The sequence below is a fragment of the Tamandua tetradactyla genome, chromosome 20 (genome assembly GCF_023851605.1).
Source record: "Tamandua tetradactyla isolate mTamTet1 chromosome 20, mTamTet1.pri, whole genome shotgun sequence".
Lineage (NCBI taxonomy): Eukaryota > Metazoa > Chordata > Mammalia > Pilosa > Myrmecophagidae > Tamandua > Tamandua tetradactyla.
In genome coordinates, this window is record NC_135346.1 from 7,949,594 (window position 1) to 7,969,488 (window position 19,895).

The 19,895-nt window shown below is 35.4% G+C and overlaps 1 protein-coding gene across 1 annotated transcript in view; it reads left to right on the forward strand.

The window, feature by feature from the left end:
* Positions 1-19,895, forward strand: part of ADAMTS19 (ADAM metallopeptidase with thrombospondin type 1 motif 19) — a 253,116-nt gene that overhangs the window by 124,493 nt on the left and 108,728 nt on the right. The window contains exon 9 of the mRNA XM_077137955.1: positions 4,377-4,482. Within this exon, the coding sequence (XP_076994070.1) occupies positions 4,377-4,482 (106 nt within the window). The remainder of the gene's footprint in view (positions 1-4,376; positions 4,483-19,895) is intronic.

A 19,895-nucleotide genomic window follows, 5' to 3' on the forward strand; every position in this document is an offset into this window, starting at 1 on the left:
AATTAATGCAAATGTTTTAAGAAATGATGAATATGCAACTAAGTGATGATATTGTGAATTACTGATTATGTATGTTGGTGTTTTATTTTGTTTCTTAATTTTTTTAATTAATAAATAAATTTTAAAAAAAGAATATCATTTCTTTTGTTGTTTAATGCAACTAAATGCATTATGCACATAAAGGCATTTGACTCCTCTTCTCTCTCCTCCCTCCCCTCCCCAACTCTTTTCTTTTTCTCACTAACTTTCATCTTTCTTTCCTTGTTTTTCTTGATTTAACCTTGGAGTAATTTCATTTGTCTTAATAGGCAACGGATGTAGTAGGATTCACCATCTATTCATCCATCCATCCATCCATCCATCTATTCACTCATGTGTTCATGATATCCTTTTATCTATTTGTAGATGCGAATTTTCTTAAAAATATCTCTCTTTATTTGCATATATATAGGGACAATTACATCTATTTGTGTATTTTATCTCTTGGCTATTCCTGTAATTAAAATAATAATAGCGCATTTGTTCTGTCTTTCCTTAAAGATTATATCTCCATTTTCTGCTATGCCAGTTAGGTCCCAGGCCTTGGCATTCTACATGCAGGTTTGAGTGAGTCGTGGGTTTGAACTAATCTCTGGAATGCTCGGTAGTGTAATGTGTAGTGTAGTGTAGTGTAATGTAATGTAGTGTAATGTAGTGTAATGTAGTGTAGTGTAGTGTAGTGTACACTACACTACATTAGTGTAGTGTAATGTAGTGTAGTGTAGTGTAGTGTAATGTAGTGTAGTGTAGTGTAGTGTAGTGTGATGTAGTGTAGTGTAGTGTAATGTAATGTAGTGTAGTGTAGTGTAGTGTAATGTAGTGTAGTGTAGTGTAGTGTAATGTAGTGTAGTGTAGTGTAGTGTAGTGTAGTGTAGTGTAGTGTAGTGTAATGTAGTGTAGTGTAGTGTAATGTAGTGTAGTGTAGTGTAGTGTAATGTAGTGTAGTGTAGTGTAGTGTAGTGTAGTGTAGTGTAGTGTAGTGTAATGTAGTGTAGTGTAGTGTAATGTAGTGTAGTGTAGTGTAGTGTAATGTAGTGTAGTGTAGTGTAGTGTAGTGTAGTGTAGTGTAGTGTAATGTAGTGTAATGTAGTGTAGTGTAGTGTAGTGTAGTGTAGTGTAATGTAATGTAGTGTAATGTAGTGTAATGTAGTGTAGTGTAGTGTAGTGTAGTGTAGTGTAATGTAGTGTAGTGTAGTGTAATGTAATGTAGTGTCGTGTAGTGTAGTGTAATGTAATGTAGTGTAGTGTAATGTAGTGTAGTGTAATGTAGTGTAATGTAGTGTAATGTAGTGTAGTGTAGTGTAGTGTAGTGTAGTGTAATGTAGTGTAGTGTAATGTAGTGTAATGTAGTGTAGTGTAGTGTAGTGTAGTGTAATGTAGTGTAGTGTAGTGTAGTGTAGTGTAATGTAGTGTAGTGTAGTGTAGTGTAATGTAGTGTAGTGTAGTGTAGTGTAATGTAGTGTAGTGTAGTGTAGTGTAGTGTAATGTAATGTAGTGTAGTGTAGTGTAGTGTAATGTAATGTAGTGTAGTGTAGTGTAGTGTAGTGTAATGTAGTATAGTGTAGTGTAGTGTAGTGTAGTGTAGTGTAGTGTAATGTAGTGTAGTGTAATGTAGTGTAGTGTAGTGTAGTGTAGTGTAGTGTAGTGTAGTGTAGTGTAATGTAGTGTAGTGTAGTGTAGTGTAGTGTAATGTAATGTAGTGTAGTGTAGTGTAGTGTAATGTAATGTAGTGTAGTGTAGTGTAGTGTAGTGTAATGTAGTATAGTGTAGTGTAGTGTAGTGTAGTGTAGTGTAGTGTAATGTAATGTAGTGTAATGTAGTGTAATGTAGTGTAATGTAGTGTAATGTAGTGTAATGTAATGTAGTGTAATGTAGTGTAATGTAGTGTAGTGTAGTGTAGTGTAATGTAGTGTAGTGTAATGTAGTGTAGTGTAGTGTAGTGTAGTGTAGTGTAGTGTAGTGTAATGTAATGTAGTGTAGTGTAGTGTAGTGTAGTGTAGTGTAGTGTAGTGTAATGTAATGTAGTGTAATGTAGTGCAGTGCAGTGTAGTGTAGTGTAATGTAATGTAATGCACAAGACCATTGTGCCTCAGTCCCGACTCTCTCTGAAGTTCAGAGAAGTCCATGTGTTTTTCTTCTCAACAAAAATGCTCCCTCCTGTCATCTAGGCGGTGGCTTCCTCGAAATCCATTTATATCCTTCATTCCTATCTTTGCAAAACATGGACTAGGTGACTTATCATTTTTTATTTTAAATTCAATTATTTCTTGTCATTATTTTTAAAGTTTCTGGGGAGGGAAATAAAAGGTACAATCTGCTTAACCAGACCCAGCTCTGCCATAAATGGTTTTCAGAAGCAAAATAAACATTAGCTGGCACACAGAGCTGGATTCAAATCCCCGTTCTATTGTATTTACTAGTTATCTTTGGCAAATCATTTCACCTGTCTAAGCCTTCATATGTTCGTCCATAAAATGTGCTGAAAAAAATATGTATTATAAGGCTATGAGAGTTAAAGAATATATAATGAATTCAATAAATATAAGGTACTATAGTAACATATTATTTGAAATAATGTTGAAATTTACCTTTGGAAGATAAGAATTTATTTTTAGTGATATTATTCAGCGATATGTCTTTATTAGTAAAATATTACATGCATCTTTGACTAAAAATATGAATGATTTCTGGTATTACCTGCTTTACCGATAGTTTAAACCAAACCCTGCTCAAATATTTATCTTAAGTAATATTTCAGTGCCAAATATTCTGAAGCCAGTTAAAATATAACATCTAATTAGCCAAGAAACTTCAAAAGAAAACATTTTCAGTTTTTTCAAATATCAAAAATAGCTCTTAAGCCATATAAATGGTATTTAATAAAATATAACTTCAAAATTTTATTAACTCAAAATGTAAATGTAGGTTCAAGAATGTACTATATATACTAGTTTGTTTTATTTTATGAGTGTTTCATTGAAATTAAGTTCTTCATAGAATTGAAAAAATATCTAACATAATCATTGTTTTTATTTATATTTTCTAAGTTACAATTATTCATTAACCTTCATGGCAATGCAAAGTTGTATTTATAAATGTATTCCTACAGTTGCCTTCTGAGAATTGGATAATTTGTAAAATAATTTCATCTAAAATATGAAATTGAAAAGAATATTAAAAGTTCATTGGTTGACATATGATCAAGCAATCCCAGTTCTGGGTTTATACTCAAAAGAATTGAAAGCTGGGTCTCAAAAAGAAAACTGCATACCAGCGTTCATAACGGCATTACTCAGAATCGCCAAAAGATGGAAGCAACCTAAGTGCCCACCAATAGATGAAAGGATGAGCAAAATGTAGTGTATACACACAAAGGAATATTATGCGGTCATGAAAAGGAGCGCGGTCATGAAAAGGAGCGCGGTCCTGCTGCATGCAACAATGTGGTTGAACCTTGGGTGAAATAAGCCAGGCAGAAAAGAATAGCTATTGTATGAGCTCACTGATAGGAAACAGCAGAATAACAAAATTCGTAGAGTCAGAAACAGGAATATAAGTTACCAGAAGATGGGGAGAGCTAGGGAAGGGAGTTAAAGCTTAACTGGTATAGAATTTCTGTTGGAATGATGGAAAAGCTGTGCTAATAGATGACAGTGATAGCTGCACAACATTGTGAATGAAAAATACCGCTGAATTGTATATCTGGATGTGGCAAAGGGGGAAATTCTAGGTTGTAAATATGTTACTAACATAATTTAAATGTGTATATATATATATATATATAAATAAAATTTTAAACTATAACGACTACATTAGTGAATATCAGTGTCTAACGAGAAAATGCAAATAATCTGGAAAATGTAAACAATTTCTCAAGCTTTGATCTATGAATGTAATTTGTCAAATGGGTTTTTATGTATAGGATAAAGAACAAACTTGCTTTGCTTGATAGAACATTTATTTTAAGCATTCACATATGGATATTCTTTTTATTGAGTTTTGATAAAGGTTAAGCCACATGGGTTTTCTTCATATAGAAGCAATATTAGAAAGAGGGTTCAGGATATTATAATGTAATTATTTAGTTGCCTCCAGTTCTGATTTTGACATAGCAATAAAACCTGGGAGCAATACATAATGAAAAAAAAAGTTAGTTGGTTAACTCATACATAGGAATCCCCTCCACTCCAATTCTATATATAAGGGCTAGATAATATTCTTTATTATTGTCGTATTTGAGTGGTAACAACTATCATTGTTCATTTCTGCCAATAATTCCTAGTGTAAACATTTATGTTTTTATTTGAAACATGGTAATTAATGTTTGTGATTTCTAGGTATAGCTTACTTGAGTGGAATGTGTAGTGAAAAGCGAAAATGTATTATTGCTGAGGACAACGGACTGAATCTTGCATTTACAATCGCTCATGAAATGGGTCACAAGTAAGTAAATTGTGTCTGTGCTAGCATGTTAGCATATACGTTTGTAATCTGAGTTATTTTACTACATGTATATCTTATGGCTTTTTCAGTGGGCCTAGAGTTTTTAAAAGGAAACAAGGAGAGGTGGAAAAGAGGCCTTCTAGGTTTAAAGAGTTTCCTGAATATAGTGACTGTTCCTGATACTCTGAAGAAAATCTTATTACATTATCAGAATCATTTATCCAAGCAGTTGTTGCGTGGCAAGGATTGATTTCGCTAAGCAACTCCGAATGGCATAAACATTGCTTTAGTTATGAGATTACAACTTTGGTTTTCAAACAACCATCCAAGGAAAACGTTCGGTCTAAGTGAAAATACTTGCAGCCTATAGCAGTGCATAGGCTTGTTATTACCAGGTGCAGGAAAGGAATTAACCAGTTGAAGAGTTAACTATGGTTAGAGGTCATGTGCTTGAAAGAGAATTCAGCTGGGCACATAAATTAACTTGCAGTGATAAATTAACTACATATCAGATGCAGATCCAAGCACTTTGCATAGATTACTTTACTTCATACTCACAAAAGGTGTGGCCAGGTAGTTACTATTATTCCCGTTTTAGAGATAATATTAATAAATAGCAATAATAATTAATAATAACAATGCTTACGTAGGGCTTACTATGTGCCAGGCCTGGTTCTAAGTGCTATTTATATCCTTGCAACAATTTTGAGAGGTTATGCTCTTAGCGTACCCATTTTACAGGGGAGAAAAGTGAATCTTAGAGAAGTTGATTATACCATCCCAAAATTATGGAAATAGAAAGGACATGAACCCAAGCAATCAAAGTCAGGACATGGTGTTCTGAATTTCTGTATCAGATTGTCTGATAGTTTTGAGCCTTAGTTCCTTCATCTGTATAACGGAGACCACACCTTTGTTTGGGATTCAAAATCCGTAAGCACTATATTTGTATTTACAGGGGGTATGTTATAATAGAAATGGTGTGAGTTGTGGACTCAGACTTAGTTTTGACTCCAGGCTTCCCTAGTTGCTAGCTGTATGAACAGTCAAATAAAAAGTATTTTAATTGGACTTGGATTTACTGGACTCCTACACAGGGAGAGGAATCTTATTAGAGCTCTCTGTCATCAAAAGACATATTTACTTTGACCTGCAGTTCTAAAAAAAATTGAATTAGTTGGCAACATGAAGAAGTAATGTGGCATACAAATCCTGACTTCCAGATCTGGCACCCCTGACGTCCTGTCCCATGTGGCATCCGTCCCCTGGAGTTGAGTGGTGCCAGTGCCCTCCCTGTACACAGGCTCCCCCCCCAGTCATCACAGGCTATGGCCCTCTCTAGCACTGCACAGCCAGCCTCCTTCATTTCCATTGTATGCCCAACTCTGTAGGCAACTGAGTAAACTTGAATTGGTCGTGGAATTTCGTTGGTAGGAGAAAGCCTACAAGATCCAAATTATATAGGACATAACAGTGGTGGATTAAAACAAAACACAGGCACAGCAAAACTTTTTATTTAACTAAACATAAGTATAGCAAAGTGATCAAACCGTACTACTGCCATTCGTGTATTATCAAAAATTAAATCTATCCACATACCCATAATCCAGTCTAAGAAATGGGATATAATTGACAGTGATTGATTTCTGATATTGCTGTTTTTAAACATGTAGCTATCCATGCATTTTCTCTCATACAGGCTTGCAATCTTCAGTTGACTGCTGTAGAAAACAAGGAGGTATTTGCTATCTCAAAAACAAAGTTAAATACACTTTAAATTCATCATCCTTTAAGGAAAATAGACAATGCAATAACCTCATTCAATGTTGTACTCCAGGTATGACAGGTTTAGATTCCTAATTCTAATTCAGTAATATAATAGTATTTTCATTTTAGTCATACAAAAAAGAGGCATCCTTTGAAGGAAAAATGCTGAGAATGTTTAGAGCCCAACAAAATCTTTCTAAGATAAGGGCAAAATAATCCTAAAGAAAATGCCCATAAAATAAATGCAATTTTCTGAAAAACTATAACTTTCACTCTTTAGCAGTGCAATGAAAGCTTGATATACAAGCAGTTTGAGTAATTTTTCATGAACTAGGCATGAAATATTTTTTCAAGTACCCTGAATAGAAGGTTTGCTTTAAAAAAAGTATGTTCGTTTCCTAAAAACAGATGTGTAAAAAATTAATTCCTCAATCTTTTTCATCTTCTAAAATGTAGAGAAAACACTTATTAAAGCAACCAATAATAATACAAGTTAGTTTATGAACATCTAGAGTTTTGTCCGGTAAGTTACAGCTACTTAAACAAAAGACTAAATAATGCAATTGAAGAAGAGGCTTCTTCAGCTAACACTGGATTATAACCAGGACCATGGTTGGAATTGCTAAAATAGTACTAAATTATTATTTTATTAGACTTTTATAGAGATGTAACCCATGCCACTAAGGATAAACCAGATATATGTACAATGCTTGTGAATCAGGACCAGTATATATGATAAATACTGAACTACTTATTTACTAACATTTCTCCCTACCAGTAAACAAGATTTGGCTCAAATGTAAGAGGACCTTGTTTTCTTGATGCTAGAGAAATAAATATGAGGAAGTTAATGTACATAACTCGTACCTGCCAGTTTAAGACTTAGGGTTCAATGAAAGAAATGTAGGAAGAAGGAAAACAGAAATGGGTTCATCTGCTTATTGTCTTTCCAATAGGGAAAGTTTTCTTAGAGCTTAGATCATTTTTGCTATAGATCCCACGTGGCACAAAAACACAGAAAGGTTCAATAGAACCTTTTCAATTAGAAGTATGATTAAGAGTCAGCTACTTAAATGAAACTCTTAAATTCTTATACACTTTTCTTTTTTGGGTTCTTTTTCTCCTCCTCCTCCTCCTCCTCCTCCCCCTAGAAACTAATAACAAACTCTAATTTTTTGCACTGCATTTCCTTATGTAGGCAAAAAATGAACCACATAATCCTACAGCTCACAGCTTTAGCACAGCAGGATAATTTCATTTAAACTTTCAATAAAATAATACCTTTATAAACACACATGACATGTTTCTAAACTAATTTGGGATGAGTGCATTTATGTTTGTTGACCTGAATTTGATTTCTAGAAATCCTCAGAGCAATTCCACATGTAGCAGGAAAAATCAATCCCAAGCCACTAAGTAATAAAAAAATAACTCTTGGTGGTGAAAATATGAGGAATAGAACAAAAAAAGATCCCTTTTTTATGACTACTGAGGAATCTTAATGTCAGCAAAAATATATTTCCTTTGGGTAATTGCTAATTAAAAATATCATTTATGCAATTATATAAAATGCCCAAGTTATAAGCCACAGGAAGAAAGAGGAAATAAATTATTTATATCAACTTTTTTTGCTTCCTTTTTCAAAGTTATTTTCCATTCTAAATGATAGCTTGGGGGACTAATTATTTTTCTAGTAACCAAAACCTCTGACGAGGGCTTATTTTTATTGATGTAACTGAAACAGTGGGTAGTCATGAAATACAAGTGAGATCATTAAGTCACCGTAATGAAGGTGAGACACTCTCAACGATAAAAAATACCTGCTGTCAGTGCGCCCGGGTCGGGTAGCCACGTGCGCGCCTCCTGCCCAGTGCTCACTGCTGGCCGTGCCCCCTGTGCGCCTCTTTCCCGGTGACCCCTGCCGGCCGTGCCAACTGTACGCCTCCTGCCCCGTGTCCAGCGCTGGCCATGCCCGGCGCTCAGCACTGCCCAGTGTCCAGTGTGTCCCCACGTGGCGGCGGCCGCCTCGCCCGGCTCAGGGCTCGCGCTAGTTCCCTGTACTTCCCAGTTGTGTAGAGTGACGCGCCCCTTTTGCCCTCGGAGGAGAATTAAGTACCGTTTTCTTTATCTCTTGAAACTCTACTTAAGGCTGACGCAGAAGGGCTCTCAGTGAATTCCCATTTTATGGAAAACCTGGGCTCGGACCCTTTGGACCAAGAGGATGGCGGGGGAATTGGGGTTTGAAATTCCTGATTAGCCTCAGGTCTTGGACATTGTTAGATATTTAAATTATAAGGAAAATAATTTTAAAATAATAACTAATAACAATCCTGCAAATATTTTCTGTAGATACAGAAAAGTCAATGTGTCAAGTTAGTGTGAATTGCACTGCAGATAACAAAGATGTAGATGAACAAATTTAGACCACCCCTGTTTGCTGAGACTCAGATGAGCATTTTGCCATCAGGGCTGAACTTGACAGTCGTGCTGTTGGATTTCTCTTTTAAGTGACAGTTTTCCCTTTGAAAATAAATCATTCCACCCCTGAACAGACAAACAAAACAACCCTACCCTAGAGAAGACTGCATGAATTTGATGGGGTTTGTTAGTGCGTATTATATATGCACGCGTAATTGCGTCCTACAACTTTATGCCATCTTTATGAACAACAATTTTTTTAAAGTAGAAATTTCGTTTTCCTTCAGGGCATGGTTGGTCATTAACATAATAATTATAATTTGATTACACAATATTTTTAAAGTATCAAAATTTCACATTTCATATTAGGTTGCTAAAGACTGAATAATAAACACAATAATGTCTTATTGTCAAGCATTGTGTCAAATACTGTGTAATCGTATCTAATTGAATCTCACAAAAATCTTAAGCTGCGTACTGGTAATATCATTTTACAGATGATAAACAAGAAGCTTTATTAATAAAGACTGATTTTCAGAAGTTCTTTTTGTATTGACAATCTCTTTTGATTGAAAACATTGTAAAGATTTTCCCAGTTACTTTTTGTAGTTAATTTCATTTCATTTTTATATATTTTTGACCCATAGACAGATTTTTTTCTCCATAGTCAAATCTCACATTAGTTTCTTTAGTAATTTCTTCTATAGCTTTTTGCAATTAGAAGTTCTTTCTTATTTTGAAATTAGGAAAGCAATTTTTGACCAGTTTTTATATTTTCTTTTATCTTTCCTTTTTTAAGCTGGCTAACATATGAAATCATGTAGAATGGAACTATGCCAGGATGTAACACATTGTTCCCTTCATCAAAAAGTTTTGGAATGAAAAAAAGACAAAAAACAGTCAGCTGAACTAAACTGTGTGCTTAGTGATGTAGTTGATTTATATTATTTTGGCACCAACTTCTTTTCTAAATGCAGTTCAGCAACAAAACAGTTTACTGAGTGGCAGCCAGTGTGCAGACCACCCTCTGAGCAGCCCTGACCCAAAACACAGATGTGGCAACGCCCCCACCCTCATTCTAAGTCAACTGTGTACGAAGAAGTCACCTTTGAAATGCTACAGAACGAGTTCTATATTTTTATTATTATTTTATTTGTTTATTTATTTGCATGGGCAGACACCGGGAATAGAACCCGGGTCTCTGGCATGGCAGGTGAGAACTCTGCCTGCTGAGCCACCATGGCCTGCCTGAGTTCTACATTTTTAGTCTGCAATGTGGTCTGTGCTTAAATGGTATTTTTCTGTCCTCATATCTTTGTGGGCTATTTTTAGACATGAATTTCTGTGATGCAATCCGTTATAATGATAAAATTTGTTCTTCTGTACAAATATATGTCTATACGTAGTCACATACAGAGACGCACATATATGAATATCACATCCTTTGTTCTTGATGGCCACACATGTTTCAGACCTCTTTGTGAGTTCCATCCAAAAGTATACTAACCCCTTCAATATTGGGCAAGGTTTTGTTAAAATTTAGCCTCAGGTCTTGGACATTGTAAAATATTTAAATTGTAAGGAAAATAATTTTAAATAATTACTAATAACATAATCCTGCAAATATTTTTCTGACCTTGCTATGTCTGGAGACTTTTTGGAGAGCAAAACCAAAAAGTTTTAGCACATTGAGACCAAAGACTTCTACTCCCACCTGAAGAAGGAAGGCACTGATATTAACTCCATTTTGGAGGTGATGATTGCTAAAGCTCATGCAGCTAATGAGTGCCTGATAAATCTTCATAGCCAAGTCTGCCCATGTTATTGATTACTGTGCTTTGGCATAGATGCTAAAAGATACTTTGAGCTAACACAGTTCTTATCTTCTGGGTTGGTCCTGGATTATCTGACCACAAAATCTCCTTCAGCCATACTTCACAGTGTTGCAGCCGTGTTAAACTTGTTATAGTGTTTCTAACAGGTCATGCTATTTCACACCACAGGGCATTGGCACATGCTGCTCCCTCTGCCTGGAGTACTCTTCCTTTCCTTCTTTGATTAATGATCTCCTACTGCTCATAATTCAGATATTAGCACAATGACCATGTCCTCAAAGAAGCCTTCTCTGATCATTCTGTGTAGGTTATCTGTCTCCCCATTAAACACTGCACTAGTACCGCCTCCTCTAGAGTTGTGCATTCATTCATCTGGTGGACATGTACTTCACTAGGCTGTAAGCTTCGAGCAGTAATGAACCATGTCTGTTTTTACTTATGATGGGATTCCGAATGCATTAGTTAGTGACTGGTACATATTAGACATCCAAAAATGTGGATTAAAGAGATGAATGCTGTGATGCAGTAACCATCTTAGTAACATATTTTCATGCATAGAATGTCAGTGGCACTCCACTAGAAGAAATGCTGAATGCGTATTCAAATTATTTAACATGTTTTTGATGTTGTATGAGACTTTAAAAATGTTGTCAGATAGTTCTTAAAAAGCAATAGCGTGCATTCTGAAATAAACCCAAGTCCACATAGAATCATATTTTTCCCAGTATAAACATATAGCAATTACAACCTGCACCCTAAACTGTCCCTCCTGCAGTCTTCCCATCACAGTAAATGGAAGCGCCATTTTCTCCAGTGCGCAACTAAAAATTGTGAAGTTATCCATGAGCCCTCTCTGTTTCTCATACTCCATGTTCAGTCCTTCCAACAGCTGCATAACATATCCAGGATCTCATTACTTCTCACCAGTTCTCTTGCTGTCACCCTAGTGGAACAAGCCACCATCTTCTGTCCCTAGATTATTACTATAGCCTCTTAAATGATCTTCCTTTTACTGTCCTCGACTCCCACCGCCTATTTTCAAATCAGTGATAGGGAGACTCTTCAAAACAAAGTCAAATTGCATGAAATTTTTCCTCAAAACCTTCCAGTAGCTTCCTATCTTGGTTAGTGAAACCCCTGCTTACAATAGCCCTCAAGGCCGCATCTGGTCTACCCTCCTTGACCTTTTGAGCTTCCTCCCCTCCTGTTCTTCCTTAGTTATTGCTCCAGACATGACGGCTTCTTTGCTGTAGCCCAAACACAGGAGGCGAACACCCACCTCCAGCCTTTGCCCTTGGTTTTTCTTCCATCTGGAATGTTCTCCAGAGTGGCTGCATGGCTGCTGCTGCTTCTTTAGGTCTCTGCTGTAGTACAACCTTCTCAGTGAGGCTTCTCTCATCCCCCTTCTCAAAAATGTGAAGACATCCACCATCGTGGCTTGTCTCTCTTCACCTGCTTTAATTTTCTTCTTAACCTTCAAAACTTTGACTATATTTACATATACAAATGAATTTTTTCTCTTTCACTCACTGTTGTCTTCCCAGCACGTGGGACAGTACTTGACACATAGGATGCACTCAAAATATGTGCTTACTGAATGAATGGCTAGATTTGTTAATGTTAAAAGTGTAAAGTATAAAAAAAAAGTGTAAAGTGTATAACCTCTTGTGTCCTACAGAAAGGGTGAATATATACATGTACTAATTGTCTAACAGAAATGAATTACATCTTCTGCTTAAAGGACTAAGTTGTTACTTGTAACGATATTTAAATAGATCTAAACTGGCATTTATTTTCACATTAAAAGTTCACATTAGACTTTTTTGGGTCAAGTAGAAGTCAAGGAGATATTGAAATCTCTTACAGTTCAAACACTCAAAGAGGGCAAAGAAGGAATCCAATTTTTTTCTTTTAATAAATGGCCAAACTAAAGAGCCAGAAGAAGTTTCCACATACTGAAGACAGAAGGAATCTAAAGATAAATAGCAAGCTGGAACTTCTTAGTCACAGGGTGGGGGACTTGGTATTGGATGGAGAGACACTGAGGGCTCAATCCATTCTAGTGGTGGGATTCCCTGTCTGGCAGTGTGCGTCTCCAGCCAGGTGGAAGCAAATGGTCTGCTTGACTCTTTGGGCTGAAAAAAACCAAGGTATCAGGACTAACCAGAACCTAAAGACATAGTTTCAAAATATAAGAGCAAACATTGACGCAACTACAAGGTGAGATAGATATAGCCACAATCATGCTAGAGACACATAACACAGCCCTTCATAACTGATAGGTCAAGTGAACAAAGAGATGTATGAAAAGAAAAGATGTGAACAGCTACCAAGTTTGAGCCATTCGAAAGATAGACACCTGAAGCCTCTGTAAGGAGAATGCCCACTCTTTTCAAGAACATAGAATATTTGCAAAAAATGAGCATATACCATGTAATTCCCTGAAATCAAACACGTTACAAAGATTTAATATATGATGAGATTTTCTGAACACAATACAGTGAACAACCCATAGCAAAAAAAAAAAAAAAAAACTAAAAAATACATTGATTTTGGAATTTTTTTTTTTACATGGGCAGGTACCAGGAATCGAACCCAGGTTCTCTGGCATCGCAGGCAAGCATTCCTGCCTGCTGAGCCACCGTGGCCCACCCTGATTTTAGAATTTTAAAGCATCCTTTTGTAAACCCTATAGATGAAAAAAGAACTCATGGGAACTAGAATCCTCTCAGAATTAAACAGTAATAAAGGTACTGTTTAACAAGTTTTGGGGCATATGTGTAAAGGGCTACTACTATAAATGAAAACTTTATATGTGCATGTAAAAAAATTAAATGATAATAATCTGTGAGAAACATTTCCAAATTAAGAAGTTAGAAAAATAACAATGGAGTAAACTAAAAGTCAGTGGAAGGAACAAATCATAAAGAGTAGAAATTAATGAAATATAAAAAAGCAGTAGAAATGAGCAAAGAATCAAAATTGATAAGGAAAATGCCAGTAAAATTGACAAATATAACCTACAGCAAAAAAATGAAGATGATAACACACAATTAAACAGTATTAAAAATAGGGAGTAGCACAGAGAAAATGTTCAGATGATACTAGGAAAATTCATTGAATGCTTTTATATATAAAAAAAAACAGATGAAACAGGCAAATTTGGAGAAAACATAATGGAAGAACTTAAAGCTCTATAACAATTTAAAGAATTTGAATTGATACCTTAGAATTTTCCCATTAAAAAAAACAGTCTAGACATAGGAATAGACCCAAGGAATAGGTAATTCTAAATTTGATGTAATTTTTCCATTGAATAGAAAATGTGGGAACACCTTCCAATTCATTGTTTGAGGTTAGCATTAATTTAATATAAATATCAAAAAGTACAAATATGAAGAAGTAAAATTAAGTCCAGTCTTATCTGAGGAGGATGCAAAGATGACAGAGACATTTTCAAAGTTAATCAGCAGTATGTAAATCAACAAGAATAAGACAAGGGGATAAAGGTGGTTTTATACCAGGATGACAAAGGTGGTTAACATTAAAAATCTAATTCTTCACATTAATAGAATAAAGATAAAAACTATGTTATTTCAGTAGAAACACTTTCTTCTGAAAGTGTTTAGATCTCACTATAGCTTCTTCTGAATGAACAAAGTGGAATGGAAGAAACGCTATTTTTACTTGCAAGTGACGTAATTACTTATATAAAAACATAATGTAAAGGCAAATCATGTAATTAACATATTTAGTAAAATTAACAAATACAAGATAAATGCACAACTGGCAGCAACAACAAATAGAGAATATAATTTATAAAATTATATTTATAATTTATAAAATATTTATACAATTTATAAAAGAAGATAGTATAGCAATGGAAATATAAAGCACTTAGGAATATATCTGATGAAAAATAGAAAATCCACCTTTATTAAAATCCATTACATTAAGCCCATCACAATGAACAAATATATATTTGTGGATAAAACATCACAATCTTCTGAAAATGATTTAAGGAATCATAGAAATTCCAATAAATATACCGTGAAGGACTTTTAGTGGAACTTGGAGGAGCAGGAGTAAAATGTAGATGACAGAGCAAAGTCAAAAACAGTGAAGACACTGTTCTTAAAGAGAAGGAAGAGGTGGAAATGGAGATAAAGGCAAAGGAGGATGAACAAGAAAGTAATGTGGGGCTCTAGCACTAAAAGAAATTAAGACCTATTATGAGGCTTTGATGATGAAGATTGTCAAATTTGGGAGATAAAGACAACCGGGGCAATAGAACAAAATAGAGTCGTGAACAGACCCGTGCCCGCAAGGCAAACTGAGCACGCAAAGGTGACATCGTAGAACAGTGGAGAAAGATCGACTGCTCAGAAACACGTGATGGCACAGTTAGTTACCCGCATGCATGGAAATGAAATTGAACACGTTTTTACTCCATGTATAAAAATGAAATCCAGATAAAAATAAAGGCTTATTTCAAAACTTCTAGGAGAAAATATATCAGACTGTCTCTATAATTTCAAGTTTGAAAAGAATTTCTAGAACCACGCACACAAAAAACAGCAGAAGCTGGAAGTCTAACAGAAAAGCTGTTCAGGATCATGGTGGAATTGGTTCTGTTCAAGTCTCTTATTTGTGTGGGGTTTCTGTGACTGCGTGGCTTATAGTACACTTACATGTGCACACATATACATATAGTACATATATTTGTTGTTATGAAAATATTTCATAATTTTCAATAAAAACAAGGAAAGTAGTGGCAGGATGAACATTATTTGCATACTTGGAAAAATCCAAATAATCTATTAAGAAAAAACTACTAGAAACAAGAGAATTCTTGTTAGCTGGTTACAGAATTATATGAAAATTATCTGCTTTCCTAAATATAAACCACAAGCACTTGCAAACCATGAAGGAAAAAAAATCACTTTATGTTGTTAGCAAAAATAAAATAAAAATATAAATGATAAAATATCTAGGAATAAACCTATGAAAGAATGTACTAAACCTATAAAAGAAGAATTTATAACCATACATAAGCATGGTTTAAATAAGTGGAAGGACATTTCCTGGTTTGAATTGGAAGGTTCAATACCCTCAAGTGACAGTTATCTATATATAAATTTAATGTCATCTGCCAAAAAAATGCCAGTAGAATTTTCTTTTCTTTCCTTCCCCTCCCCTCTCCTCACCCACCCCCACCCCTCTCTTCTTGTCCCCTCCCCTCCCTTCCCTTTTTATTTTCTTTCCCTTTTTTATTAGACATGCTGATTCTGAAGTCCATACGGAATAATCAGTGTAGGATGTTTCGCATTAAAAAAGAACAAAATGGGGCGGAGGAAGAGGGTGAGTTCTTTCAGAAGATACATTTCACAGGAGATAAAGCAGTGCGAATTGGAGCTTTGATAGGCAGGCAGGACAATGGAGGAGAGTTAAAAAAAATCACACGTAAGCAGGAAAAGATTTGAAAATGTAGCATATAGTAAAGGCTGTATCTGCAATGAGAAAGAGGAAATTAATCATTTGACGGTAATCTGATTCTCTGTCTTACACATTATGCCAAGATATGACAGACTGATTCTATACACTGATTTTTGTTTTATTTTCTTTTCTTCTTTCGTATTTCAATAAGGACTGCTGTGGTTCTAGATAGGAAAGCAGAAACATTTACGAAAAAGTCGGATAAAATTAGCTGCTCAAAATTAAATATCACTGCAAGGAAAGAACATAATAAAGTCAGAAGATAAATTGCAATCAGTGAAAAGTATTGCAACATATCTGACAAAGTAATGTTTCCCTTAGCATAAAAAGAGCTCTTACATAGCCGCACACAAGTGACCAAAACTCCATTAGAAAAGTGGCAAAGGATATAATCATACAGCTCAGAAGATCGACCCGTAGCTTATATGAAAAGTCTTGCCACCATTCATAAAGAAACAGTTTTTCTGAATCCATTGCCCTTGTCAGACTACATAAAACTAAATCGATGAACCATGTTCACTCCCATGTAAGGACCACACCACTCCCTTGACTTCAATTTCGGCCCTGCCCTCTTCTCTAGTTTCTCTCACTCTTTAGTTACTTTTTCAGAGAATTTCTCCATGAGTAGATTAAATCTCCTTAATGTATGGTTCATAGGTTCTGTGGGGTTGTTTCCATTCCTAGTTTTTCCATGGTTTGCATGCTTTCATTGTTTGCCTGATTATTTGTTGTCAGTGTCTGTGAATGTACTGCCTTCCCTGAGAACAGGAGCTCTGTCTCGCTCGTTTGTTTTTGTTGTTTTATTGTTCAAGATTGTACCCCTCACAATTAGCATTCATATGTGCTAAAGAAATATCTGTTGAATGATGTTTTGACTGATAGGGTGAGTGAATGAAACATGTTGGGTTGTGGGAAAGCAGGTTTTCTTATACATTTTTGAGGATAGGATCAAATCATGCATTATTTTTGGTGGCTGTGTGGTAACAGCTATTAAAATCTAAATAGAGGACAGCTACCAAGCGATATTTGTGGATATAGTTTCAGTTCATTTTGCCAGCTTTGGGTATAGCACATTTTAAATAATGATTTAATTTTTATCTGGGTTTCTTTGCTTACTGTCATGGTTGGCATTTCACCTTTGGCCTCCTTGCTTATTTTAACCCACTTATTTTCAAAATATGCACCTAAATACAAAGATAAGCATAAGGATGTAAATATGGTCATCGTTTTACTTCAATCAAATACTATTTATTTAGTGACCATTTAGCATGTGTTGGATTAGCATTTTCTTTTCTGAATTATAGAAATTGCCATTTTAAGATATGTTATATTCTTGGGATGTTACTAAGCGCATAAAGCTGTAGACAAAATTGTTTGCCTGGAAATCAGGGTATGATACAGATTTTATAATTTAACTTGAACACGTTCATAATAATTTACACTTGAATATATAGAGAGTCAGGGAAAATAAGAAAAAGTCCAAGCTGAGATCTTTATTTTCAGCAGCTAAGAGGCTGCATTAAACATGTATACTTTATTGACTGATTAAGGGAGCTAATATGATATTGCCTACTACATAAAGATGTTGAGTGGATAACATTAGATGTTAGAGAAAATAACGTAAATCATTAAATCAGTTTTTTGACATGGCCCAAAATGGATAGCATTCATTTTGTCTTTTGAACCATGGGGAAAAGATTAATATATACTACTAAACTTTGGCATAGAGACATGGCTTCACCACTAAGTCGACACTCCAGGAATTCCCTCAGATCTGAGAGGTTAATGAGGCAGTAAATATGCAAAATTAGCTCCTTGAAAGCAGTAAATATTTGGGGTCCTTGCAAAAGATTTTATTTATTTATTTAGACCAGTTGTGAGTCCTGAAGCATTGCCAGAGTACCGAGAATGCAGATGTCTTGTGGCTAATAAGCCCTTGAACCCAATGACATTTGCAGAAATACAGCATTGAAAATTGTGCCTGGAGAGAATCAAGGGTAGCACCAGGTTAAAAACTCACCTCTTCAGACATCTGTATTTCTGTTCTTGGCACCACTATTGCTATCAGGCATTGAGTTGAGACATCTGAAGCATCTTTACCTCTTCTCTCCTTTCTTACTCCCTTAATTGCTTGCCATATTCTACGCACTCTTCATCTGAAAGCGCTATCCTTTGTCCATTTCCTCTCCTGTTCGTTCCCCAGGCTTGAACAATTACACTGCCTGCCTTGCTGGTCTCCCTGGCACGTTATCTTTTTAATCTTTCCCACACATTAGCTTGATTCAAATTCCTAAATCATTAAGTTCTGATGTCCAGTTCAAAAATTGTTATTGCCCCTTGCCACCTAAAGAATGGACTCTAGGATGGGCCACGGTGGCTCAGCAGGCAAGAATGCTTGCCTGCCATGCCAGAGGACCTGGGTTCGATTCCCGGTGCCTGCCCATGTTAGAAAAAAAAAAAAAAAAGAAAGAATGAACTCTAAATTCTAAAGGGTGGTCCCAACCAACTCTACTACATTTGTCACCCGTTTCTCTATTTCATGAATGAAAACTGTTCCTGATTTTCAGACTGATGTCTTTATTCATGCATTTACCTTATGCTGACTCCTGGTCCTACAAATATATGTCACGTCCATTGTACTATCCACTAATGGTTAAGACAAAAGCTTTAACCTCTGTGAAATTTAGCCTGAAAGTACAGCTGGAAATGTTTCCTTTTTAAACTCTCTTGAACTTTCTATATCCTATATCATTTTTCACTTTGTTATGATTTCTGATATGTGCTCATTTACACTGATATTTTCACTATGTGTGTGTGTACGTGTGAGTATGTGTATTTACCAACATATTCTAATGTCCCCTACTAAAGAGTAATCTCTATGAAAACAGGATTACTGTCTACTGCATTTTTTGTCCCACAGCACACGGTTGAGTGCACTCATCATAAGCACTCATTTTGTAGTACAAATGCCCGTCCATGAATAGTCAACTTGATATCCAGAGGAGAAGGTAGCTGAGTCCTAGAAGTAGGGAAGAAAAATTAGTCTGGGCTGAGGAGTGCAATTGTCTTGACTGAGATTTTGTGGCCATATCATTATTAATGTGACCACGTATTTTTCCTTTTTGGTACATGATGGTATTTTGTATTTCATTGTAAAATGAACCATGTGAAAACAGAGTAGTTAAGTTAGGTATCAGTTGAATATGATGAATTGGATTTGACATTTGGCTTGCCCACCTATTTGCTGTGCATCTTGAAGTCATGACACTTGGAAGCTTCAAACTGAGAAGTTTATCACTAAGACTATTTAATCTAAAATACTGTTAATTCAACAAGTTGCTAGCATACGCACCGGGAAACATCCTAGCATGGAGAGATTTGGCTAATCTCTCTCAGCCTGCTGGAGACTATCCCTTTTAGAAGAAAATAAAATGTTTTACCTTTAATTTTGCATTGCTGTGTAACAGTGTACTTGCTATAAGGAAAAGAGGATATATTTTAAGAGAGAGTAAGGCAAAGAGTAAACAAAAAGTAGGAAATGAAGATAAAGGTAATTCACCATCTCCTACGACTTCTAGAATGGAAAATACATGAAATAATAATGAATTGGGAAAATAGACAAAATAACAAATATGATCTTACCTCTAGAAAACCATTGCTTCTTAAAATGTTCAAAATGAATTATTCAATAATTAATGTCACTTGATCCCATAAAATTGGTGATGGCTACATGCACATTTATTGTCCCCACATGGTACTTTTTAGCATTCCCTATAGCAGAAGTCACAAGTATCTTCCTCAAGGACACATATCTTGGTTAGTGTTAGGAACTACTCAGCTGGATAGATGAGAGGACAAACCTGTAGAGACAGCCTTGGACTTGAATTCTTCTCTGCT